At 40.7% G+C, this 26,540-nt stretch overlaps 2 protein-coding genes across 2 annotated transcripts; both read right to left on the bottom strand.

The window, feature by feature from the left end:
- Window positions 1-220: 220 nt before the first annotated feature.
- LOC311144945 (C-X-C motif chemokine 11-1-like) lies at window positions 221-2,121 on the bottom strand. The gene is made up of 4 exons (XM_084181134.1): window positions 1,668-2,121; window positions 833-959; window positions 516-608; window positions 221-305 (listed from the first exon to the last, which is right to left on the bottom strand). The coding sequence occupies exons 1-4, from the start codon at window positions 1,825-1,827 to the stop codon at window positions 293-295; spliced, it is 393 nt and encodes a 130-aa protein (XP_084037260.1). The 5' UTR covers window positions 1,828-2,121; the 3' UTR covers window positions 221-292.
- Window positions 2,122-12,419: 10,298 nt separating this feature from the next.
- On the bottom strand, window positions 12,420-14,277 carry LOC311144947 (C-X-C motif chemokine 11-1-like). Its single transcript, XM_084181136.1, has 4 exons — window positions 14,087-14,277; window positions 13,777-13,903; window positions 13,412-13,504; window positions 12,420-12,929 (listed from the first exon to the last, which is right to left on the bottom strand). The coding sequence occupies exons 1-4, from the start codon at window positions 14,154-14,156 to the stop codon at window positions 12,917-12,919; spliced, it is 303 nt and encodes a 100-aa protein (XP_084037262.1). The 5' UTR covers window positions 14,157-14,277; the 3' UTR covers window positions 12,420-12,916.
- Window positions 14,278-26,540: the final 12,263 nt, after the last annotated feature.

Below are 26,540 nucleotides of genomic sequence, written 5' to 3'. Positions count from 1 at the left end.
AACCAAACAAAATATTAAACATTTTAATTGTTGACATTGCATAATAAAAAAATATGTTTACATATTGAAATGCTTTTTATATTTTCCATTGGAAATACTAGAAATGTCACTTAACTACTAGTAAGTCACATTGTGTAACAGATACTCATTTTGTCAATTTACAAAAACGACTTTCTAAGTACCATTCAACAGTGTAAACATATATTCAGGCAGTCTTCAGGCAGTTTTCAGTGCATTCTTCAGGAATAGTTCTCTCTCCATCAAGTTCTCAACTGAACTGGTATCGTTACTTTTACTGCACACTCCTGAAAGGAAAAACAATAATTATCCATATATTATTAATACATATATCATTAACATTATTACTAATAAATACAGATTCAAGGGCGAAGGACAGAAAGGTACCATTTCAAATACTGATATACTGATGTGAGTATTGCGCCGTTGAGAAAGATGCATATGGCGCAGTTACCGTGTATTGAATTTGTAATGCAGTCTGCATATGTAGTCCTCACCTTTGGTTTTTCATCCATTTCTCAATTATTTTCTTGACAATCGGGGCCTCTGGATTCAGACACTTTTTCCCTTTTCCGTTCTTCAGAGTGACACTGAACACACATGGAGAGAGACTCCTGTTAAAAGTTAGCCATCACAACTTTCCAACTGAGCATATAGAGAAATAGCAGGTGTAAGTTAATATCAGTTTGTTAAAAAATAAATAGCAACATTTACTTTATCTCCAACTATATACTAAGCCAGGGACAATATGCAATGATATCAATATAGTTCAAACAGACAGACAGACAGACAGACAGACAGACAGATTTCTTACATGATCTCCATGTGCTGGCAGGAGTGGCTGGAGGCGTACACTTCAAGCTTCTCAATGAGAAGAGGTTTAACACGGTTCACCATTCCATTTAGACACAGGCACCGAGCTTTAGAATGACCCACCTGGCCTGGGAATGACAAGAAAAGGTTATGGCATGTTTGGTTATGGCATTGTTGCAGCTAAGTACTAAACTCTTTGACCGTAAGGCGCTACAGAGGGTAGTGCGTACGGCCCAGTACATCACTGGGGCCAAGCTCCCTGCCATCCAGGACCTCTATACCAGACAGTGTCAGAGGAAGGCCCAAACAATTGTCAAAGACTCCAGTCACCCAAGTCATAGACTGTTCTCTCTGCTACCGCACGGCAAGCGATACCGGAGCGCCAAGTCTAGGTCCATTATTATCTATGCATAGTCACTTTACCCCTACCTACATGTACAAATTACCTCGACTAACCTGTACCCCCACACATTGACTTGGTACCGGTACCCCCTGTATATAGTATCGGTATTGTTATTTTATTGTGTTACTTTTTATTTTATTTTTTACTTTAGTGCATTTATTTAGTAAATATTTTCTTAACTCTATTTCTTGAACTGCATTGTTGGTTAAGGGCTTGTAAGTAAGCATTTCACGGTAAGGTCTACACCTGATGTATTCGGCGCATGTGACAAATACAAGTTGATTTAATTTGAACTCTTCAGTCAGAAATCAAACCTAATATTTGACTACACTTCTCCCTGGCTTTCCAAGTCGCTTCATATGCTGCAGATTTCTAATAAATAAAGATGTCAAAGATATTATAAATATAATTCAAGATATTTCAGAGATGTTACCTTCAACATTAACCAGGATCAGACAGGCCAGGAAGTTGATGAGGACCGTTGATGTCATTGTGTTGATCATGGATACTGCTTCTTCAGTTTCTTCAAGAGTCTGGATGGACAGCTCAGTCAAGTTATGGAAGTTGTGAATGGAGGAGAGCTTGGCTTGCATTTATACTGAAATCCCCTCCATCTCTGGCAGTCAACCAATGAGAGTGGGAGGAAGAGAGAGAGAGAGAGAGAGAGAGAGAGAGAGAGAGAGAGAGAGAGAGAGAGAGAGAGAGAGAGAGAGGGGGTTTTCCCCTTTTCCCTGTCTGTCTCACCTCCTTACACTTTTTCTCTACTTCTCCTTTCAGACAGGATTTCCTGTTTCTTAGAAACAATATCTCTGACAGTAAAACGGAAGGCATGTTTGAGGCATGTTTAAGGCAGAGAGATGATGCAATCTGTCTATCCTAATGTGTCCCAAATGACACCCTTTTCCCTATATAGTGCACTACTTTTGACCAGAGCCCTATGGACAATGGTCAAAAGTAGTGCACCATATAGGGAATAGGGTGTCATTTGGGACATAACCTGCAGAAGTGAAACATGGACATCGTGGCTACTTCTCCATGATGTTCTTCCGAATGAAGAGAAACACAACTGTCATAGATTTTCACTTGAAAAATGAGAAGAAGCGTAAAATTGTACTGTTTGTCCATTTTGAGACACCGTAACCAGTATACACTTTCTGAAAATAGTCAGAATTAATCTAAGATAACTCAAGAAATCTGTCATGCTTCCCATTCGTAACAGTTAATATATTATGACGACATTTTTGTGAAGTTTCTTTTCTCATTTTGGTCTTCGGCAAAGTTTTTTTTCGGATGTTCGTGCACACAAAAAAAATTCCTGAGGCAAGCCGAAGTTCGATAGCCGAAGTCTACGCCCCTTCGTTGGTGATTGGTCAACAGTAGGGATTCTTCAATAAAGTCTTTGTTGTTATTCAACGAGAGACGACTCATTTTCATGCAAATTTTTTCACTTGAGAAATACCCAAACATCTTAGATGTAAAAGACCTCCTCAACAAAAATATCAAAACGAATTACAGATTTCTTTAGTTATCTTAGATTAACCTCTACGGGATCAGTGTCCCGTGTACGGGACGGTTGAGCTAACGTGCGCTAATGTGATTAGCATGACTGTTGTAAGTAACAGCAAACTTTCCAGGACATAGACATGTCTTATATGGGCAGAAAGCTTAAATTCTTGTTAATCTAACTGCACTGTCCAATTTACAGTAGCTATTACAGTGAAAAAATACCATGCTATTGTTTGAGGGCACAACAACAACAAAATTATCACAGCAACTGGTTTGATACATTCCCCTCTGAAGGTAAATAATGTACTTACATTCAGTAATCTTGCTCTGATTTGTCATCCTAAGGGTCCCAGAGATAAAATGTAGCATAGTTTTGTTTGATAAAATCCATTTTTATATTCAAATGTAGGAACTGTGTTCTACAGTTTGAACCCCTGCTGTCTCTGGCTCCACACCCACCTCGCCCGGCCATCTAGATGTGTGAAAGTTAGTGTATAAGCTAATGATCCATCATGTATGACATTCCTGGGAGTGTGTAAACTTACATTTTGTATTACCATATCATTTTTGTATATTCTCTATAGTTATGTACTTGAAAATGTATCAATTTCTTACAAAATAGTCCAGAATTGCAATGCTTCACTGGATCAATCTGCTTCCATCTAGAGGGCAAAATCTAAATTGAGCCTAAACTGCAATATTATATTGTGGCCTTTCTCTTGCATTTCAAAGATGATGGAACAAACAAAACTAGAAAACCCATGTTTTTATGTTTGTATTATCTTTTACCAGATCTAATGTGTTATATACTCCTACATTAATTTCACATTTCCACAAACTTCAAAGTGTTTCCTTTCTTAAATAAGCACGCCCCATTCACAAAATTCAGAACTAAGAACAGATATAGCCCCTGGTTCACCCCAGACTTGACTGCCCTTGACCAGCACAAAAACATCCTGTGGCGTACTGCATTAGCATCGAACATCCATCGCGATATGCAACTTTTCAGGGAAGTCAGGAACCAATATACACAATCAGTTAGGAAAGCAAAGGCTAGCTTTTTCAAACCGAAATTTGCATCCTGTAGCATTAACTCCAAAAAGTTTTGGGACACTGTAAAGTCCATGGAGAATAAGAGCACCTCCTCCCAGCTGCCCACTGCACTGAGGCTAGGAAACACTGTCACCACCGATAAATCTACGATCATCGAGAATTTCAATAAGCATTTTGCTACGGCTGGCCATGCTTTCCACTTGGCTACCCCTACCCCGGCCACCAGCTCTGCACCCTCTGCTGCAACTTGTCCATGCCCCCCCCCCCCCCCCCCCCCCCGCTTCTCCTTCACCCAAATGCAGATAGCTGATGTCCTGAAAGAGCTGCAAAATCTGGACCCCTACAAATCACCTGGGCAAGACGATCTGGACCCTTTGTTTCTAAAATTAGCAGCGGAAATTGTAGCAACCCCTATTACTAGCCTGTTCAACCTCTCTTTCGTAACGTCTGAGATCCCCAGAGATTGGAAAGCTGCCGCGGTCATCCCCCTCTTCAAAGGGGGTGACACTCTAGATCCAAACTGTTACAGACCTATATCCATCCTGCCCTGCCTTTTCGAAAGTATTTGAAAGCCAAGTTAACAAAACAGATCACCGACCACTTCGAATCCCACCGTACCTTCTCCGCTATGCAATCTGGTTTCCGAGCTGGTCATGGGTGCACCTCAGCCACGCTCAAGGTCCTAAACGATATAATAACCGCGATTGATAAAAGACAGTACTGTGCAGTCATCTTCATCGACCTGGCCAAGGCTTTTGACTCTGTCAATCACCGCATTCTTATTGGCAGACTAAATAGCCTTGGTTTCTCAACTGACTGCCTCGCCTGGTTCACCAACTACTTTTCAGATAGAGTTCAATGTGTCAAATCGGAGGGCCTGTTGTCTGGACCGCTGGCAGTCTCTATGGGGGTGCCACAGGGTTCAATTCTCGGGCAGACTCTATTCTCTGTGTATATCAATGATGTCGCTCTTGCTGCTGGTGACTCTCAGATCCACCTCTACGCAGACGACACCATTTTGTAAACATCTGGCCCTTCATTGGACTCACATTAAGCATCTCCAATCCTAAGTTAAATCTAGAATCGGCTTCCTGTTTCGCAACAAAGCCTCCTTCACTCATGCTGCTAAACATGCCCTCGTAAAACTGACTATCCTACCGATCCTTGACTTCGGCGATGTCATTTACAAAATAGCTTCCAACACTCAACTCAGCAAATTGGATGTAGTCTATCACAGTGCCATCCGTTTTGTCACCAAAGCCCCATATACTACCCACCATTGTGACCTGTACGCTCTCATTGGCTGGCCCTCAATACATATTCGTTGCCAAACCCACTGGCTCCAGGTCATCTATAGATCACTTCTAGGCAAATCCCCGCCTTACTGTACCTGCACACAGCCCATCTGTAATTAGCCCACCCAACTACCTCATCCCCATATTGTTATTTACATTGTTATTTATTTTGCTCATTTGCACCCCAGTATCTCTATTTGCACATCATCTTCTGCACATCTATCACTCTAGTGTTATTACTAAATTGTAATTATTTTGCACTATGGCCTATTTATTGCCTTACCGCCATAACTTACTACATTTGCACACACTGTATATAGATTTTTCTATTGTGTTATTGACTGTACGTTTTTGTTTATTCCATATGTAACTCTGTGTTGTTGTTGTTTTTAAATCGCACTGCTTTGCTTTATCTTGGCCAGGTCGCAGTTGTAAATGAGAACTTGTTCTCAACTGGCTTACCTGGTTAAATAAAGGTTAAATAAATAAATGAAAAAATGGTATCAAGAATGTGCATATCCTTGCTTCAGGACCTGAGCTACAGGCAGTTAGATTTGGGTATGTAATTTTAGGCGAAAATTGAAAAAAAGGGTCCGATCCTTAATTCTGACTATTTGGAGGAAGTGTATACTGGCTACAGCATTTCAAGAGGGACAAAGTACTATTCCGCTTTTTCTAGTTTTTTTAAGCAAAGGTCTCTTAAGGGAGTATGCGAGGCACAGACGTTCACGTCGCCTTGCCGGGCTCTGCTAGTAGCTAACCTAACGTAGCAGTCGTAAAATAAACGCCTGAAACTATACTTAACAAAAATATAAACGCAACATGTAAAGTGTTGGTCCCATACTGGTATTGACAAGAAGAAAAGAAAATGTCGGCACTTATGCACTGTTCAACAAATCCAGTAAATGTAAAAAATCCAGTAAATGTGGAGGAAGAGTTAAAATGGAGTGTCGCATTGTTCATGTCCAAAAGCGGAAGTTGCGTCAAAGTCTCTCTCACAGAAAGAATAATGAGCCAGATATTTAATTGAATGTATAAATGTGAAGCATCTGGTTGACGTTTTCACTAACTACCAAATATGATGATGGGTGGAAGCCCAGTGGCTGGCAGTTAAAGAAAGGGTATAATGTCTGTGGAAAGTGTCTCATGTCCAGGAAAATTGTTTTGCGTCTTTTTTAACAAGGGCCAAATGAAAGTGAAACTCAAAGTGAATACAGACTTAGTTCCCTCCTTATTGAAGGAATGTAGTTTCAGTTCTGGACTTTCCCTTTCACCTCTTACATCTGGTTGGCTTAAATGGGATGGCAGGGAAATGGTTTGATTTCAAGGAAAGCAGTGGTGTCCTTGTGTGTCTAACAGCCAGCAGGGCTGTGTGGCAGAGGGACAAGTACACGTGGAAATAGAGGGAAAACAGCCTGAGGAATCTGAGGAGAGTAGTTTCACTTCTTAAAGGTCTACCTCACAGACTTCTACCTTCTCACTGATGTCTTCAATCTGGTGCATTAAATCAACTACATAAAACATATTTCACATGATCCCTGACGAACAACAAGTTAGTAAATAAAGTAGTAGAGTAGGACACTACCAAACTGTAGTAGAGTAGGACACTACCAAACTGTAGTAGAGTAGGACACTACCAAACTGTAGTAGAGTAGGACACTACCAAACTGTAGTAGAGTAGGACACTACCAAACTGTAGTAGAGTAGGACACTACCAAACTGTAGTAGAGTAGGACACTACCAAACTGTAGTAGAGTAGGACACTACCAAACTGTAGTAGAGTAGGACACTACCAAACTGTAGTAGAGTAGGACACTACCAAACTGTAGTAGAGTAGGACACTACCAAACTGTAGTAGAGTAGGACACTACCAAACTGTAGTAGAGTAGGACACTACCAAACTGTAGTAGAGTAGGACACTACCAAACTCTAGTAGAGTAGGACACTACCAAACTGTAGTAGAGTAGGACACTACCAAACTGTAGTAGAGTAGGACACTACCAAACTGTAGTAGAGTAGGACACTACCAAACTCTAGTAGAGTAGGACACTACCAAACTGTAGTAGAGTAGGACACTACCAAACTGTAGTAGAGTAGGACACTACCAAACTGTAGTAGAGTAGGACACTACCAAACGGTAGTAGAGTAGGACACTACCAAACTACCTCAAGGTTATTCATTAACTCACATTTCCTTTCAAGGATCTGATACTGTTCAGATGAACTTTTTTCCAGACTAAAGAACCAACCAAACATGAAAGTTAATTTAGGAAACGTTGTTTTAATACAGGGTTCAACACCAACAAACAAACCACACAATACTGGAAGAAGGATGGCGGTACAGTGATAAAACACTATCAGAGGTTTAAAGGTTTAAATTACATCAAGTGGTTTCAGTTAAGAGATGATGACATTAAAGTATATAAAGCTGTGGTTTTAAACAGGAAGTGGTAACAATGAAGTCCAGAGAATGACACAACTGTCTGTGTGTCTGTGTGTACGTGTGTGTGTGTACGTTTGTGTGTGTGTGTGTACGTGTGTGTGCGTGTGTGTACGTGTGTGTGCGGTGTGTGTGTGTGTGTGTGCGTGTGCGTGTGTGTGCGGTGTGTACGTTTGTGTGCGTGTGTGTGCGCGGTGTGTACGTGTGTGTGTGCGTGTGCGTGTGCGGTGTGTACGTGTGCGTGTGTGTGTGTGTGTGTGTGTGTGTGTGTGTGTGTGTGTGTGTGTGCGTGTGTGTGTGTGTGTGTACAAGATAAACAGTGAAAGGATGGTTAGATACCTAGTCAATAAAAAAACGTTTTTGCTTTTAAATTCATTTCTGAATTTCTCTTTGTGAGTAAGGCTTTCTCCTTTACTCCTGGTTACAATAATAGTCTAATCATCTAGACATACAGGCTATGCAATTACCAATAGGCAGGTTTCCATTGGCCCAGGTTTATTTGATAAAAGCAACGTCGCCAAATAAATCTTTGTAATGGAAATTATCTACAATATTTGTATCCGTTCAACAGCGGAGGATTTTTATTTAACTTTTTTTATTGCGACAAATGATGATGGATCCGGTGTTGAAGGTAAGCAGGGCACGTGATGTCATTACGTAACTATAAAGCATTTCATTCTAATGCCTAATGCTTGCTAAATACATTTGTCTAAGCTATTTTAAAAAATGTTTCTTTCAAGAATGTCTGAATTGCTTCACCTTGCTTTCTGATTGGCTGGCAAGTTTTACCATCAAATTATTTCAGATCTACAGGAGTGCAAGTTTCACCATGGCACGGACCGTGGCAATACATTGGCACATGAGATTGTATTAGAATATGGCAAATATTAGTACACTGAAATTCCAATTCCAATTCTCTTCAATGCTTATCAATGAGGAAAATGTGGAATTGGAATCTGCTACATATGCCCTCCTAGGCCCACCCATGACTGCACCCCTGCCCAGTCATGTAAAATCCATAGATTAGTACCTAATGAATGTATTTCAATTGACTGATTTCCTTATATGAACTGTAACTCAGTAAAATCGTTGAAATTGTTGTATGTTGTGTTTATATTTTTGTTTGGTATTGAGTATTATGTGCACGGTCTTACATATCTACTGTTTCTTGTCTGAGCTTGTTATAATGCTTGGAAAATGTGATGGTTTGATTGATTGATAGGAATTCAATGCAAATAGAACACTTTTTATTCTCATATGGCCCTGGAGACAGCATGGGTCCTGTTGACACGGCAACAGCCCATGAAAACGATGCATCCACCCATGTCTTCTATATGCTGCTTCTCATCCTATAGGAGGACAGAGACGGGGCGGGGTTAGAGCAGGGTGTGTGTGTGTGTGTTGTGTGTGTGTGTGTGTGTGTGTGTGTGTGTGTGTGTGTGTGTGTGTGTGTGTGTGTGTGTGTGTGTGTGTGTGTGTGTGTGTGTGTGTGTGTGTGTGTGTGTGTGTGTGTGTGTGTGTGTGTGTGTGTGTGTGTGTGTGTGTGTGTGTGTGTGTGAGTGCATTTTGTGGCTCAGTTGGTAGAGTATGGAGCCTGCAACGCCAGGGTTGTGGGTTCGATTCCCACGGGTGACCAGTATGAAAATGTATTTATTCACTACTGTAAGTCGCTAAAGAAAATTCAAAATGTGTGTGCGTGTGTAGAGCTGTGTGTTTCTCACCTCTCTCTCTGCTTGTGTGGGTCCATCAGAGGTCTGACATCTTGTCCCCGTCTGACCAGCATGCTCTGGGAGACTCCCAGCCACGTGAAGCCATTCCCCCTGCAGCAACACCACCAAAACTTAGAATTGTTTAATTATTATACAAAATTATTAATTCTTGCAACCAATAGAATGTTATATATATATATATATATATATATGGTGGATACAACCATTCCAGCTCTGCAGATTTTGCTGCGAAGAGACATAATCATTAAATCATTTGTTTTGGTACTGTCCATATGTAGCTTGTTTTTGGTTGCAGGCTCAGGAATGGCTGAAGAATTGCAACATTTACCTGGAGCTAACTCTGCAAATAGCACTGCTGGGTGATTTGAAAAGTCATAGTCAATCGATCAATAATATTATAATAATTTTAGCAAAAATACATTTAACTTACAATCTGTAGAAACTATGAGAATAGAAAGGTACAGAACCTTTGTGAAACAACACAGTTGAACAAAAATGTGGCATATATATATGGCAAATAGAAATCACAACTGGATGGTCTTCAAAGATAGATGGGAGGGGTGGGAGGGAAGCTGAAGGACGGGATTAAAAACAAAATGTATATAGTATGTATAAACTGGACATAGAAGCCTAAGTGTTGTTGTCCATTAGTTTATTCCAATTAAGGGAGGGGTGGTAGGGTTAGGGGAAAATAATACAGGAAAATATACAGTCCCAGTAAAAAATTTGGACACACTGTCACGCCCTGGCTCTGGGACTCTGTTATGTTGAGCCAGGGTGTGTAGTTTCTATGTGTTTGTGTTCTAGGTTCTTTATCTAGCTCATGTGTTTCTGTGTTGGCCGGGGTGGTTCTCAATCAGAGGCAACGAGTGTCAGCTGTTGCTTGTTGTCTCTGATTGGGAACCATACTTAGGCAGCCTGTTTTCCACAGTGTTTTGTGGAATCTTGTTCCGTGTATGGTTTGTGTTTTGTTACCAAGGACTCCACGTATCGTTTTGTTGTTTTGTTCGTGTGGTGAATAATTAATAAAGTATGTTCGCATTCCACGCTGCGCATTGGTCCAATCCTTACGACAATCGTGACACACACCTACTCATTCAAGTGTTTTTCTTTATTTTTACTATTTTCTACATTGTAGAATAATAGTGAAGACATCAAAACTATGAAATAACACATATGGAATCATGTAGTAACCCAAAAAGTGTTAAACAAATCAAAATATATTTTATATTTGAGATCCTTCAAATAGCCACCCTTTGCCTTGATGACAGCTTTGCACACTCAACCAGCTTTACCTGGAATGCTTTTCCAACAGTGTTGAAGGAGTTCCCACATATACTGAGCACTTGTTGGCTGCTTTTCCTTCACTCTGCGGTCCAACTCATCCCAAACCATCTCAATTGGGTTGAGGTCGGGGAATTGTGGAGGCCAGGTCATCAGATGCAGCACTCCATCACTCTCCTTCTTGGTTAAATAGCCCTTACACAGCCTGGAGTTGAGTTGGGTCATTGTCCTGTTGAAAAACAAATGATAGTCCCGCTAAGCCCAAACCAGATGGGATGGCGTATCGCTGCAGAATGCTGTGGTAGCCATGCGGGTTAAGTGTGCCTTGAACTCTAAGTAAATCACAGACAGTGTCACCAGCAAAGCACCCCCACACCATAACACCACCTCCTCCATGCTTTACGGTGGGAACTTCACATGCGGAGATCATCCGTTCACCCACACGCGTCTCACAAAGACACGGCGGTTGGAAGTAAGAGTAGGGGTGTTAACCCCCGGTGTCCTGGCTAAATTCCCAATCTGGTCTTCATACCATCCTGGCCACCTAATCATCCCCAACTTCCAATTGGCTCATTCATTCCCTCTCCTCCCCCGCTAACTCTTCCCCAGGTAGTTCCTGTAAAATATATGTTCTCTGTCAACTTACCTGGTAAAATAAAGGTCAATAAATACATAATCTGGGTATAACTAGAATGAGTAAAGTAGAACAAACCCTTTCAACATTATTCTTTCTGTTTGACATTTTAACATTTTTGTCATTTAACATTTATGCTGTTATCCAGATTTACTTACAGTTAATACATTAATCTTAAGATAGCTCGGTGAGACAACCCCATATTACAGTCGTAGGAAGTAAAAAAAAAATCTCAATAAAGTAGTTATCAGCAAATTCAGAGCTAGTAGGAAAATATGTAGTGACCTATGTCACCCTTTAGGCAGTATGACTTTGCTTATAAATATTTATGAAGCATTTATGTAGAGTTTATGAAGATGTTATGAATGCTCTATACATGTGTAGTTGCTGCTAAGACTGATCATGATTTCCAGATGTGTTTAATGGGTTCCTTTGAGTTATTCTCAAGAAGACATCCCACTCTACATAATGTGTTCCTTTAGGCTATGTTCTAGAAGACATCCTACTCTACATAATGTGTTCCTTTAGGCTATGTTCTAGAAGACATCCCACTCTACATAATGTGTTCCTTTAGGCTATGTTCTAGAAGACATCCCACTCTACATAATGTGTTCCTTTAGGCTATGTTCTAGAAGACATCCCACTCTACATAATGTGTTCCTTTAGGCTATGTTCTAGAAGACATCCCACTCTACATAATGTGTTGCTTTAAGCTATGTTCTAGAAGACATCCCACTCTACATAATGTGTTCCTTTATGCTATGTTCTAGAAGACATCCCACTCAACATAAATTGCTCATTTAGGCTATGTTCTAGAAGAGATCCCACTCTAGATAATGTGTTCCTTTAGGCTATGTTCTAGAAGACATCCCACTCAACATAATGTGTTCCTTTAGGCTATGTTCTAGAAGACATCCCACTCAACATAAATTGCTCATTTAGGCTATGTTCTAGAAGAGATCCCACTCTAGATAATGTGTTCCTTTAGGCTATGTTCTAGAAGACATCCCACTCTACATAATGTGTTCCTTTAGGCTATGTTCTAGAAGACATCCCACTCTAGATAATGTGTTCCTTTAGGCTATGTTCTAGAAGACATCCCACTCTAGATAATGTGTTCCTTTAGGCTATGTTCTAGAAGAAATCCCACTCTACAAAATCTGTCATTTGACTATCATCATTATAGTGACATTTGCTCTGCTATCAAAAGTCTAGGTGAACAGAGGAAAACTAGAACAAAAAGTAAAGTCAAACGCTTCTTTATTAATTTGATAGAAAACGTAAACAATACATACAGAATATACAGTATTTACACAGATGTTGATCATTTTGATAACTTTACAAAATGTAAAACATTTTAATTCTTGACATTTCAAACTGAAAACATATATTTACATATTTACATGCTTTTTATATTTTCAATTGCATAAATGAACAATGAACAACTCATAATTCAAGAAAATATGAAACTGACCTAAAAAAACAAAATGCCAGCCTATTTAAGTTTCCATTGGAAATTCTAGAAATGTCTCTCAACTAGTAAGTCATATTGTGTAACATATACTAATTTTGTAAATAAAAAAAACCGACTCTCTAATTACCATTAAACAGTGTAAACATATATTCAGGCAGTCTTCAGTGCATTGACTCAACTGTGGTCATTCCTCAGGAATAGCACCCTCTCATGGTGCTCTCTGTTCCATCAAGTTCTCAATGGAACTGGTGTCATTAGTTCACAGATTTACTGCACACTCCTGAAAGGAAAAAACAATCATTATACTTATATCATCAATACATGTATTATTAATACAATTACTAATAAATACAGATTCAAGATATACTGATATACTGATGTACTGATATACTGATGTACTGATGTACTGATGTACTGATATAATGATGTACTGATATACTGATGTACTTAGGTACTGATATACGGATGTACTGATATAATACTGATGTACTTATATAACACTGATGTACTGATGTACCGATGTACTTATATACTGATATAATACTGATATAATACTGATGTACTGATATTCTGATGTACTGATGTACTGATGTACTAATATAATACTGATGTACTGATATACTGAAATAATACTGATGTATTGCTATACTGATATAATACTGATGTATTGATGTACTGATGTACTGATGTACTGTTATAATACTGATGTACTGAGTTACCGTGTATTTAATTTGTAATTAAGTTTGCATATGTAGTCCTCACCTTTGGTTTTTCATCAATTTCTCAATGTTATTCTTGACAATTGGAGCCTCTGGATTGAGACACTTTTTCCCTTCTCCGTTTTTCAGAGTGACACTGAACACACAAGTAGAGGGAGAGTATTGTTAGAAGTTAGCCATCACAACTTTCCAACTGAGCATGTAGAGAAATAATATTATCTCACTAGCAGGTGTAAATAATCTCAATTGGTTAAAAAGAAATAGCAACATTTACCATTATGTCCATCTAGTAAGCTAGGCACAATATGCAATGATATTAATATACAGTAGTTCAAACAGACGGGCGGACAGACAGACAGACAGACAGACAGACAGACAGACAGACAGACAGACAAACAGATTTCTTACATGATCTCCATGTGCTGGCAGGAGTGGCTTGGGGCGTACACTTCAAGCTTCTCAATGAGAAGAGGTTTTACACGGTTCACCATTCCATTCAGACACTGGCACCGAGATTTAGAATGACCCACCTGGCCTGGGGATGACAAGAAAAGGTTATGGCATGTTTGGTTATGGCATTATTGCAGCTAAGTACTGAACTCTTCATTCAGAAATCAAACCTAATATTTGACCACACTCCTCCCTGGCATTGCAAGTCGCTTCATATGCTGCAGATTTCTAATAAAGATAATAATTCAAGACATTTCAGAGATGTTACCTTCAACATTGACCAGGATCAGACAGGCCAGGAAGCTGATGAGGACCGTTGATGTCATTGTGTTGGTCATGGATACTGCTTCTTCAGTTTCTTCAAGAGTCTGGACGGACAGCTCAGTCAAGTGATAGAAGTTTTAAATGGAGGAGAGAAGTGATGGAAGTTGTGAATGGAGGAGAGAAGTGATGGAAGTTGTGAATGGAATAGAGCTTGGCTTGTATTTATACTGAATTTATATGACAGTCATCCAAGGAGAGGGGGAGAGAGGGGGGGGAGGGGGTTCCCTTGTCTCTCAGCTGCTTTCTCTTTTTCCCTGCTTCTCCTTTCACACAGGAATTCCTGTTTCTCAGAAACACTCTCTCTGACAGTGAAATTTGAGACATTTTTAAGGCAGGGAGATGCTGCAATCTGTCTTTCCTTTTGCATCCCAAATGGCACCCTATTCCCTATATGGTGCAATACTTTTGACCAGAGCACTATGGGCAATGATCGAAAGGAGTGCACTAAATAGCATTTGGGTGCCATTTGGGGCTAACAATACAGAAGTGAACCATGGCCTTCGTCGCTACTTCTAAATGATTTCAAAGATAACGACATTAGGCAACCCTAAGACATTTTTAGCACCACTAAAGGCGTCCGTATAATTCCCATGCGAAACAGTTCGTTCATATATTGTGACAACATTTTGTGACGTTTTTGTGAAGTTTGGGTCTTCATCAAGGTTTTTTTCGGCTGTTCGTGCACACAATATTTTTCCCTGAAGCAAGCCGAAGTTTGGTAGCCTGTTTGTCGGTGATTGGTCAACGGTAGGGATTCTTCAATGAAGTGTAGGTTTTCATTCAATGACAGACTAATCGTTTTCATGCAAATTTTTTCACTTGAGAAATACGGCACCAAACATCTTAGTTAGATGTAAAATTGTACGACTAAGGACTCCTCTGCAAAAATGTCAAAATTAATTATTGATTTCTTTAGTTATCTTAGATTAATTCTGACTATTATGAGGCTACGGCGTCTCAAGAGGGACAAAGTACTATTTCCGCTTTTTCTAGTTTTCTTAGAGAAGTTATTTTAAAGGAGTATGCGAGGCACAGATGTTCATGTCGCCTAGCCAGGTTCTGCTAGGAGCTAACCTAATGTAGCAGGCATTAAAGAAACGCCTGAAACTATACTGAACAAAAATATAAACGCAACGTGTAAAGTGTTGGTCCCATGTTTCATGAGCTGAGGAGTATTTCTGTCTGTAATAAAGCCCTTTTATGGGTAAAAACTCATTCTGATTGGCCGGGCCTGGCTCCCCAGTGGGTGGGACTGAAAGGAATATATATATATATATATTGTGTACAATGTGTATATTTATGTTGAATTATCTAGGGCTCATTTGAAAAATAAACCTAGGTCTCAATGTCTTCCCTGTTAAAATAAAGGTTAAATAGAATTTAAACATGCTGGTCTCGATGAGAAGAAAAAATAACTGTCGGAGGAGAGCCTTTTCTGCACTGTTCAACCAATCCACTAAATGTGGAAGAGGAGTTAAGATGGAGTGTCACCTTGTTAATGTCCAAAAGCAGAAGTCTTGTCAAAGGCTCTCTCACAGATTAGCCATATATTTAACTGGATGTATAAATGCAACACAATCTCACACTCAATTCGTGCAAGTATGTACAAAAAGTTTTTCAGAAGATTTAGTGAGGTTTTGTTTGGCTTAATTTGTGTGAAAATACAAATAATCCACTCACTACCAAATATGGTGATGAGGGGAAGCCCAGTGACCTGCAGTGGGAGAAGATGGAGCGAGATGGATTTTGGCCGACATTCTGATAATTTTCTCATCGATTAAATATTTGATCTCAATACAGTTTTCTGTTTCGAAAACTAGAATCTGTTACAAACAGAGGGGACTACGTTTTGTAGACTTTACCCGTTGCCAAAGTTTCTAAAAAAGTATGTTGTATAGGAGTGCAAGGGTGAATTGAGTTATTGGACACACGCCCTTCACAGAGTAGGCATTCCCTAACGGAAATATACAAATAAATGCTAGAACGAGCCAATAGGATCTCGCTAGCTCGTGCTTGGCTCTGCCCACCTCCTTGCTTGTTCTGCCCAAAATGATCAATTTTGCTCCCATTGGAAACGACAGGATCTGGTCTATCTTGGGTTAGTTATAACATATCTTTGGCTCTCTTTCCATTTCCCCTGAAAAACCTGGAACATACGTTTGTTTGGGACTCGGCAGAGGCTAGCTAGAAGCAAACCGAACCTAGTATGCAGACGCCTTAAGAATCAGGCAACCCTAAGACACTTTGACCACCCCTAAGAGATGTGTAGTTCGAACCCTGTTCCCATAAAAAAAATCAAAGCAGAAAAGGAAGTATGTTGGAGGCATGATATGATCCAAGCTGTCTGAGCAGCACAGAAGTGGAACTTGCATTGCATGTCCAATCCTCCCTGATATTCTGTTGAATGAGAGACAACTACACTATGCATTTTCCTGAGAACTCAAAATATTAAGCTCATTTGCACATACTAACCTGGGTTAAAATACTGGGCATGTCTATTTGTTATTTCAATAGTTATTTCCTGTATATTTGAGTATTTTCAAATAATGTGGCCCCAATCAACTACTTCAATTTGAAGTATTTGAAAGTATTTTCAAATAATTTCCTTAAGTAGGCTACTATTTGAAAGCATTTTCAAATACTAATTTCCAAATACATTGACCTGGGTTAAATGCATAGGACTGTATTTAAAATCAGTGTATTTTTATATTTTCAAATACATGCCAAGGCTTTTCAAGTGTATTTCCAAATAAAATAAAAAAAACTACTTGTCTTTTCAAATAAAAAAGATCTGATACTGTAATTGGAAAAAATAGTATCTGAACCCATATCTGATTGTTACCTGTAATAAAGGATCCTATTTCAGGGAGTTGGTAACAGCTCCACAATAGCAGTACATAATAATACAAATACCAACCATAAACAAATCCACTACTGTGTTTGTGTTAGAAGAGTCTGCATCCTGGATAAAAGGACAAGGTCCAATGTATCAATATGGTATATTTATAACCTAGATTTATTAACCCAATCAATAAGAGGAACGTGTTGTTAGTAGCCTACTGTAGAATAGCTGACTTGGTGGCAAGCAGATTCTGTGGAAAGGGTCTCATGCCCAGGAAAAGAGGTTGTGTGTCTTTTTGAATAAGGACCAAATGAAAGTGAAACTCAAAGTGAATACAGACTTAGTTCCCTCCTTATTGAAGGAATGTAGTTTCAGTTCTGGACTTTCCCTTTCACCTCTTACATCTGGTTGGCTTAAATGGGATGGTAGGGAAATGGTTTGATTTCAAGGAAAGCAGTGGTGTCCTTGTGTGTCTAACAGCCAGCAGGGCTGTGTGGCAGAGGGACAAGTACACGTAGAAATAGAGGGAAAACAGCCTGAGGAATCTGAGGAGAGTAGTTTCACTTCTTAAAGGTCTACCTCACAGACTTCTACCTTCTCACTGATGTCTTCAATCTGGTGCATTAAATCAACTACATAAAACATATTTCACATGATCCCTGACGAACAACAAGTTAGTAAATAAAGTAGTAGAGTAGGACACTACCAAACTGTAGTAGAGTAGGACACTACCAAACTGTAGTAGAGTAGGACACTACCAAACTGTAGTAGAGTAGGACACTACCAAACTGTAGTAGAGTAGGACACTACCAAACTGTAGTAGAGTAGGACACTACCAAACTGTAGTAGAGTAGGACACTACCAAACTGTAGTAGAGTAGGACACTACCAAACTGTAGTAGAGTAGGACACTACCAAACTGTAGTAGAGTAGGACACTACCAAACTGTAGTAGAGTAGGACACTACCAAACTACCTCAAGGTTATTCATTAACTCACATTTCCTTTCAAGGATCTGATACTGTTCAGATGAACTTTTTTCCAGACTAAAGAACCAACCAAACATGAAAGTTAATTTAGGAAACGTTGTTTTAATACAGGGTTCAACACCAACAAACAAACCACACAATACTGGAAGAAGGATGGCGGTACAGTGATAAAACACTATCAGAGGTTTAAAGGTTTAAATTACATCAAGTGGTTTCAGTTAAGAGATGATGACATTAAAGTATATAAAGCTGTGGTTTTAAACAGGAAGTGGTAACAATGAAGTCCAGAGAATGACACAACTGTCTGTGTGTCTGTGTGTATGTGTGTGTGTGTACGTTTGTGTGTGTGTGTGTACGTGTGTGTGCGTGTGTGTACGTGTGTGTGCGGTGTGTGTGTGTGTGTGCGTGTGCGTGTGTGTGTACAAGATAAACAGTGAAAGGATGGTTAGATACCTAGTCAATAAAAAACGTTTTTGCTTTTAAATTCATTTCTGAATTTCTCTTTGTGAGTAAGGCTTTCTCCTTTACTCCTGGTTACAATAATAGTCTAATCATCTAGACATACAGGCTATGCAATTACCAATAGGCAGGTTTCCATTGGCCCAGGTTTATTTGATAAAAGCAACGTCGCCAAATGAATCTTTGTAATGGAAATGATCTACAATATTTGTATCCGTTCAACAGCGGAGGATTTTTATTTAACTTTTTTTATTGCGACAAATGATGATGGAACCGGTGTTGAAGGTATGCAGGGCACGTGATGTCATCACGTAACTATAAAGCATTTCATTCTAATGCCTAATGCATGCTAAATACATTTGTCTAAGCTATTTTTAAAAATGTTTCTTTCAAGAATGTCTGAATTGCTTCGCCTTGCTTTCTGATTGGCTGGCAAGTTTTACCATCAAATTATTTCAGATCTACAGGAGTGCAAGTTTCACCATGGCACGGACCGTGGCAATACATTGGCACATGAGATTGTATTAGAATATGGCAAATATTAGTACACTGAAATTCCAATTCCAATTCTCTTCAATGCTTATCAATGAGGAAAATGTGGAATTGGAATCTGCTACAATAATAATAATAATAATAATAATAATAATAATGCTACATATGCCCTCCTAGGCCCACCCATGACTGCACCCCTGCCCAGTCATGTAAAATCCATAGATTAGTGCCTAATGAATGTATTTCAATTGACTGATTTCCTTATATGAACTGTAACTCAGTAAAATCGTTGAAATTGTTGTATGTTGTGTTTATATTTTAGTTTGGTATTGAGTATTATGTGCACGGTCTTACATATCTACTGTTTCTTGTCTGTGCTTGTTATAATGCTTGGAAAATGTGATGGTTTGATTGATTGATAGGTGTGTGTGTGTGTGTGTGTGTGTGTGTGCGTGTGTGCGTGTGTGCGTGTGTGTGTGTGTGTGTGTGTGTGCGTGTGTGCGTGTGTGCGTGTGTGTGTGTGTGTGTGTTCGTGTGTGCATGTGTGAGTGCGTGCGTGCGTGCATTTTGTGGCTCAGTTGGTAGAGTATGGAGCCTGCAACGCCAGGGTTGTGGGTTCGATTCCCACGGGTGACCAGTATGAAAATGTATGCATTCACTACTGTAAGTCGCTCAAAAAATGTCAAAATGTGTGTGCGTGTGTAGAGCTGTGTGTTTCTCACCTCTCTCTCTGCTTGTGTGGGTCCATCAGAGGTCTGACATCTTGTCCCCGTCTGACCAGCATGCTCTGGGAGACTCCCAGCCACGTGAAGCCATTCCCCCTGCAGCAACACCACCAAAACTTAGAATTGTTTAATTATTATACACAATTATTAATTCTTGCAACCAATAGAATGTTATATATATATATATATATATATATATATATATATATATATATATATATATATATGGGGGATACAACCATTCCAGCTCTGCAGATTTTGCTGCGAAGAGACATAATCATTAAATCATTTGTTTTGGTACTGTCCATATGTGGCTTGTTTTTGGTTGCAGGCTCAGGAATGGCTGAAGAATTGCAACATTTACCTGGAGCTAACTCTGCAAATAGCACTGCTGGGTGATTTGAAAAGTCATAGTCAATCGATCAATAATATTATTATAATTTTAGCAAAAAATAAATATATTTAACTTACAATCTGTAGAAACTATGAGAATAGAAAGGTACAGAACCTTTGTGAAACAGCGCAGTTAAAAAAAAAGTATATATATATATATATATATATACTGTATATACAGTGGCTTGCTTAAAGTATTCACCCCCCTAGGCATTCTTCCTATTTTGGTGCCTTACAACCTGGAATTAACCTTGATTTTTTGGGGGGTTTGTATCATTTGATATACACAACATGCCTACCACTTTGAAGATGCTAAATATTTTTTCTTGTGAAACAAACAATAAATAAGACAAAAAAACAGAAAACTTGAGCGTGCATAACTATTCACCCCCCCCCCCCCCCCCCCAAAGTCAATACTTTGTAGAGCCACCTTTTGCAGCAATTACAGCTACAAGTCTCTTGGGATATGTCCCTATAAGCTTGGCACATCTAGCCTCTGGGATTTTTGCCCATTCTTCAAGGCAAAACTGCTCCAGCTCCTTCAAGTTCGATGGGTTCCGCTGGTGTACAGCAATCTTTAAGTCATACCACAGATTCTCAATTGGATTGAGGTCTGGGCTTTGACTAAGCCATTCCAAGACATTTAAATATTTCCCCTTAAACCACTTGAGTGTTGCTTTAGCAGTATGTTTAGGGTCATTGTCCTGCTGGAAGGTGAAGCTCTGTCCCAGTCTCAAATCTCTGGAAGACTGAAACAGGTTTCCCTAAAAAAAAATCCCTGTATTTAGCACCATCCGTCATTCCTTCAATTCTGACCAGTTTCCCAGTCCCTACAGATGAAAAACATCCCCACAGCATGATGCTGCCACCACCATGCTTCACTGTGGGGATGGTGTTCTCTGGGTGATGAGAGGTGTTGGGTTTGCGCCAGACATAGCGTTTTCCTTGATGGCCAAAAAGCTCAATTTTAGTCTCATCTGACCAGAGTACCTTCTTCCATATGTTTGGGGAGTCTCCCACATGCCTTTTGGCAAACACCAAACGTGTTTGCTTATTTTTTTCTTTAAGCAATGGCTTTTTTTTGGCCACTCTTCCGTAAAACCCAGCTCTGTGGAGTGTACGGCTTAAAGTGGTCCTATGGACAGATACTCCAATCTTCGCTGTGGAGCTTTGCAGCTCCTTCAAGGTTATCTTTGGTCTCTTTGTTGCCGCTATGATTAATGCCCTCCTTGCCTGGTCAGATATTTTTTTATAACCCAACCCTGATCTGTACTTCTCCACAACTTTGTCCCTGACCTGTTTGGAGAGCTCCTGGTCTTCATGGTGCCACTTGCTTGGTGTTGCCCCTTGCTTAGTGGTTGGTGTTGCAGACTCTGGGGCCTTTCAGAACATGTGTATATATTCTGAGATCATGTGACAGATCATGTGACACTTAGATTGCACACAGGTGGACTTTATTTAACTAATTATGTGACTTTTGAAGGTAATTGGTTGCAACAGATCTTATTTAGGGGCTTCATAGCAAAGGGAGTGAATACATATGCATGCACCACTGTTCCGTTATTCAAGTGCAAGTGCGGGTTCAGGTAGTTTTTCTTTGGGGGGGGGGGGGGGGGGGGGGGCTTCAAGGTGAGGAGGAGGATTATTTAAGATACTGGTTGAAGAGGTAGGGTTTCAGATGTTGACGGAAGATGGGCAGGGACTCTGCTGCCCTAGCTTCAGGGGGCAGCTGGTTCCACCATTGGGGTGCCAGGACAGAGAAGAGCTTGGACTGGGCTGAACCTGAGCTTCCCTCCCGTAGGGTTGGGAGGGCCAAGAGACCTGAGATGGCAGAACGGAGTGCTCGGGTTGGGGTGTAGGGTTTGAGCATAGCCTGAAGGTAGGGAGGGGCAGTTCCTTTTGCTGTTCCGTAGGTAAGCGCCATGGTGTTATAGTGGATGCGAGCTTCGACTGGAAGCCAGTGGTGTATAGAGAGGAGAGGAGATGGTCTATAACCGAGCCCTGGGGGACACCAGCAGTGAGAGTACATGGTGCAGACACAGATCCTCTCCACGTCACCTGGTAGGAGCGGCCTGCCAGGTAGGATGCAATCCAAGAGTGTGCAGAGCCTGAGACGCCCAGCCCTGAGAGGGTGGAGAGGAGGATCTGATAGTTCACGGTGTTGAAGGCAGCGGATAGATCTAGGAGGATGAGAACAGAGGAGAGAGTCAGCTTTGGCAGTGCGGAGAGCCTCCGTGACACAGAGAAGAGCAGTCTCGGTTGAGTGACCCGTCTTGAAGCATGACTGGTTAGGGTCAAGAAGATGGTTCTGAGAGAGATAGAGTTGGTCAGAGACGGAACGCTCAAGTGTTTTGAAAAGAAAAGAAAGGTATACAGGTCTGTCGTTTTTGACGTCAGATGAGTCGAGTGTTTGGTTTATTGAGATGGGGAGCGACTCGGGCCATTTTGAAGTCAGAGGGGATGCAGCTCAGGGTCAGGGATGAGTTGATGAGGGAAGGGAGGAATGGGAGAAAGTCTCCAGAGATGGTCTGGAGAAGGGAGGAGGGGATGGGGTCGAGTGGGCAGGTTGTAGGGCGGCCAGACCTCACTAGTCACAAGATGTCATCTGGCGAGAGAGGGGAGAAAGAGGTCAAGGCGTAGGGTAGTTCTGTGTGAGTGAGACCAGTGGATTCAATAGGCTGAGTGAATGAGTAGCGGATGTCGTCAACCTTCTTTTCAAAGTGGTTGACAAAGTCGTCCACAGAGAGGGAGGAGGAAGGGAGGGGGGGGGGGGTGGAGGATTAAGGAGGGAGGAGAAGGTGAAAAGGAGTTTCCTAGGGTTAGAGGCAGAATCTTGAAATTTAGAGTGGTAGAAAGTGGCTTTAGCAGCGGATACAGAGGAAGAGAAGGTGGAGAGGAGGGAGTGAAAGGATGATAGGTCCTCCGGAAGTTTACATTTCCTCCATTTTCACTCAGCTGCCCACAGCCCTGTTCTGTAAACTCGCAATGAGTCACTCAACCAGGGAGCAGGAGGGGAGTGCCGAGCCAGCTGGGAGGAAAGGGGACAGAGTGAGTCATATGATACAGAAAGGGAGGATAATAGGGTCAAACAATCAGGACACAGGAGGGAAAAGGATTTAGTAGAAGGGAGAGATGACAGGATAGAAGAGGAGAGAGTAGTGGGAGAGAGAGCGAAGACTGCGACAGCTCATGACCATCTGGGTAGGGGCTGAGTGGCTAGGGTTGGAGGAAAGCGAGACAGAAAAGGAAACAAAGTATTGATGAGAGACCTGGAGGGAGGTTGCAGTGAGATTAGTAGGCAAACAGCCTCTAGTAAAGATGAGGTCAAGCGTATTGCCTACCTTGTGAGTTGGAGGGGAACAAAAGAGGCAAGGAGGGGAAAGAGAGAGTTGGAAAGAATCGAAGGCAGACGTCAGGAGGTTGAAGTCGCCAAGTATGATGAGCGGTGAGCCATCGTCAGGAAATTAGCTTATCAAGGTGTCAAGCTCATTGAAGAACTCTCCAAGGGCACCTGGTGGGCGATAGATGACAATAACGTTAAGCTTGAGTGGACAAGTGACAGTGATAGCATGGAATTCAAATGAGGAGATGGACAGGTGAGAGAGGTAGAAAATCTCCACTTAGGAGAAATATGTAGACCTATGCCACCACCACGACGACCAGATGCTCTCAGACTATGAGAGAAAACTTATTCAGGTGAAGAAAGAGCAGCTGGAGTAGCAGTGTTCTCTGGGGTGATCCATGTCTCAGCCAAAAAGTCAAGGGACTGAAGGGCAGCATAGGCTGAGATGGACCGCAGATCGACAGTTCCAAACGCTGCCAGAGACCCGGAATTCCACATGGGTTGTGCGTGCAGGGTACACTAAAATAGAAGGGTTGCAGCCAAGGGGTGGGGAGCGTCTGTAATGCCTACAGGGAGAGTTGCGAACAGGTATAGAAAACACACAGTTGCCAAAGCTACAAAAAGAGCCAACATTTTATAATCTGTAAATAACTAGTTAAGATACTCAAGTGAGAGAGTGGTGTGGAGCCTTCCTCGCTTTCCTTCCTCTAATAACTCCGCAGATCCATCTTTGTTTTGACGACGGTCTTAGTTTTGCGACAAAACCCCCACTGACAGGACCGCTGTTTACTAACACTAATTGCTAATTGCATAGCAGAGGTGGAGAGCACACCTCCCTGTACTAATTGCTGATTGCCTAGGAGAGGTGAAACCACTTCCCCTCCAATACAGCCAGTGATTACCAAAACAAGTCACAAATTGCCCTGCCTCTTGATCCTGGTTGATCTGTCAATGTAGTTTATGCTTTTAAGCACTTATGAAGCATCTATGTAGAGTTTATGAAGATGTTATGAATGCTCTATACATGTGTAGTTGCTGCTAAGACTGATCATGATTTCCAGATGTGTTTAATGTGTTCCTTTGAGTTATTCTCAAGAAGACATCCCACTCTACATAATGTGTTCCTTTAGGCTATGTTCTAGAAGACATCCCACTCCACATAATGTGTTCCTATAGCCTATGTTCTAGAAGACATCCCACTCTACATAATGTGTTCCTTTGAGTTATTCTCAAGAAGACATCCCACTCTACATAATGTGTTCCTTTAGCCTATGTTCTAGAAGACATCCCACTCTAGATAATGTGTTCCTTTAGGCTATGTTCTAGAAGACATCCCACTCTACATCATGTGTTCCTTTAGGCTATGTTCTAGAAGACATCCCACTCTACATAATGTGTTCCTTTAGGCTATGTTCTAGAAGACATCCCACTCAACATAATGTGTTCCTTTAGGCTATGTTCTAGAAGACATCCCACTCTACATAATGTGTTCCTTTAGGCTATGTTCTAGAAGACATCCCACTCTACATAATGTGTTCCTTTAGGCTATGTTCTAGAAGACATCCCACTCTACATAATGTGTTCCTTTAGGCTATGTTCTAGAAGACATCCCACTCTACATAATGTGTTCCTTTAGGCTATGTTCTAGAAGACATCCCACTCTACATAATGTTTTCCTTTAGGCTATGTTCTAGAAGACATCCCACTCTACATAATGTGTCCTTTAGTCTATGTTCTAGAAGACATCCTACTCTATATAATGTGTTCCTTTAGGCTATGTTCTAGAAGACATCCCACTCTACATAATGTGTTCCTTTAGGCTATGTTCTAGAAGACATCCCACTCTACATAATGTGTTCATTTAGGCTATGTTCTAGAAGACATCCCACTCTACATAATGTGTTCCTTTAGCCTATGTTCTAGAAGACATCCCACTCTACATAATGTGTTCCTTTAGCCTATGTTCTAGAAGACATCCCACTCTACATAATGTGTTCCTTTAGGCTATGTTCTAGAAGACATCCCACTCTACATAATGTGTTCCTTTAGGCTATGTTCTAGAAGACATCCCACTCTACATAATGTGTTCCTTTAGGCTATGTTCTAGAAGACATCCCACTCTACATAATGTGTTCCTTTATGCTATGTTCTAGAAGACATCCCACTCTACATAATGTGTTCCTTTAGGCTATGTTCTAGAAGACATCCCACTCTACATAATGTGTTCCTTTAGCCTATGTTCTAGAAGACATCCCACTCTACATAATGTGTCCTTTAGTCTATGTTCTAGAAGACATCCCACTCTAGATAATGTGTTCATTTAGGCTATGTTCTAGAAGACATCCCACTCTAGATAATGTGTTCCTTTAGTCTATGTTCTAGAAGACATCCCACTCTAGATAATGTGTTCATTTAGGCTATGTTCTAGAAGACATCCCACTCTACATAATGTGTTCCTTTAGCCTATGTTCTAGAAGACATCCCACTCTACATAATGTGTTCCTTTAGCCTATGTTCTAGAAGACATCCCACTCTACATAATGTGTTCCTTTAGGCTATGTTCTAGAAGACATCCCACTCTACATAATGTGTTCCTTTAGGCTATGTTCTAGAAGACATCCCACTCTACATAATGTGTTCCTTTAGGCTATGTTCTAGAAGACATCCCACTCTACATAATGTGTTCCTTTATGCTATGTTCTAGAAGACATCCCACTCTACATAATGTGTTCCTTTAGGCTATGTTCTAGAAGACATCCCACTCTACATAATGTGTTCCTTTAGCCTATGTTCTAGAAGACATCCCACTCTACATAATGTGTTCCTTTAGGCTATGTTCTAGAAGACATCCCACTCTACATAATGTGTTCCTTTAGGCTATGTTCTAGAAGACATCCCACTCTACATAATGTGTTCCTTTAGCCTATGTTCTAGAAGACATCCCACTCTACATAATGTGTTCCTTTAGGCTATGTTCTAGAAGACATCCCACTCTACATAATGTGTTCCTTTAGGCTATGTTCTAGAAGACATCCCACTCTACATAATGTGTTCCTTTAGCCTATGTTCTAGAAGACATCCCACTCTACATAATGTGTTCCTTTAGGCTATGTTCTAGAAGACATCCCACTCTACATAATGTGTTCCTTTAGGCTAT

The sequence above is a fragment of the Coregonus lavaretus genome (genome assembly GCF_964263955.1).
Source record: "Coregonus lavaretus genome assembly, chromosome: 17".
Classification (NCBI taxonomy): Eukaryota; Metazoa; Chordata; class Actinopteri; order Salmoniformes; family Salmonidae; genus Coregonus; species Coregonus lavaretus.
Note: the sequence above shows the minus strand (reverse complement) of the source record. Positions and strands in the feature narration are given on the sequence as shown.

Bases quoted from the DNA above. Each gene is read 5' to 3' on its own strand.
- LOC311144947 (XM_084181136.1), bottom strand. From the start codon at position 14,156: ATGACCAACACAATGACATCAACGGTCCTCATCAGCTTCCTGGCCTGT. The intron at 13,904-14,086 runs GTAACATCTCTG...TGTCATCCCCAG, and splicing joins GATCCTGGTCAATGTTGAAG to GCCAGGTGGGTCATTCTAAA. The intron at 13,505-13,776 runs GTAAGAAATCTG...TTGTGTGTTCAG, and splicing joins TGCCAGCACATGGAGATCAT to TGTCACTCTGAAAAACGGAG.
- LOC311144945 (XM_084181134.1), bottom strand. From the start codon at position 1,827: ATGCAAGCCAAGCTCTCCTCCATTCACAACTTCCATAACTTGACTGAG. The intron at 960-1,667 runs GTAACATCTCTG...TGTCATTCCCAG, and splicing joins GATCCTGGTTAATGTTGAAG to GCCAGGTGGGTCATTCTAAA. The intron at 609-832 runs GTAAGAAATCTG...ATGTGTGTTCAG, and splicing joins TGCCAGCACATGGAGATCAT to TGTCACTCTGAAGAACGGAA.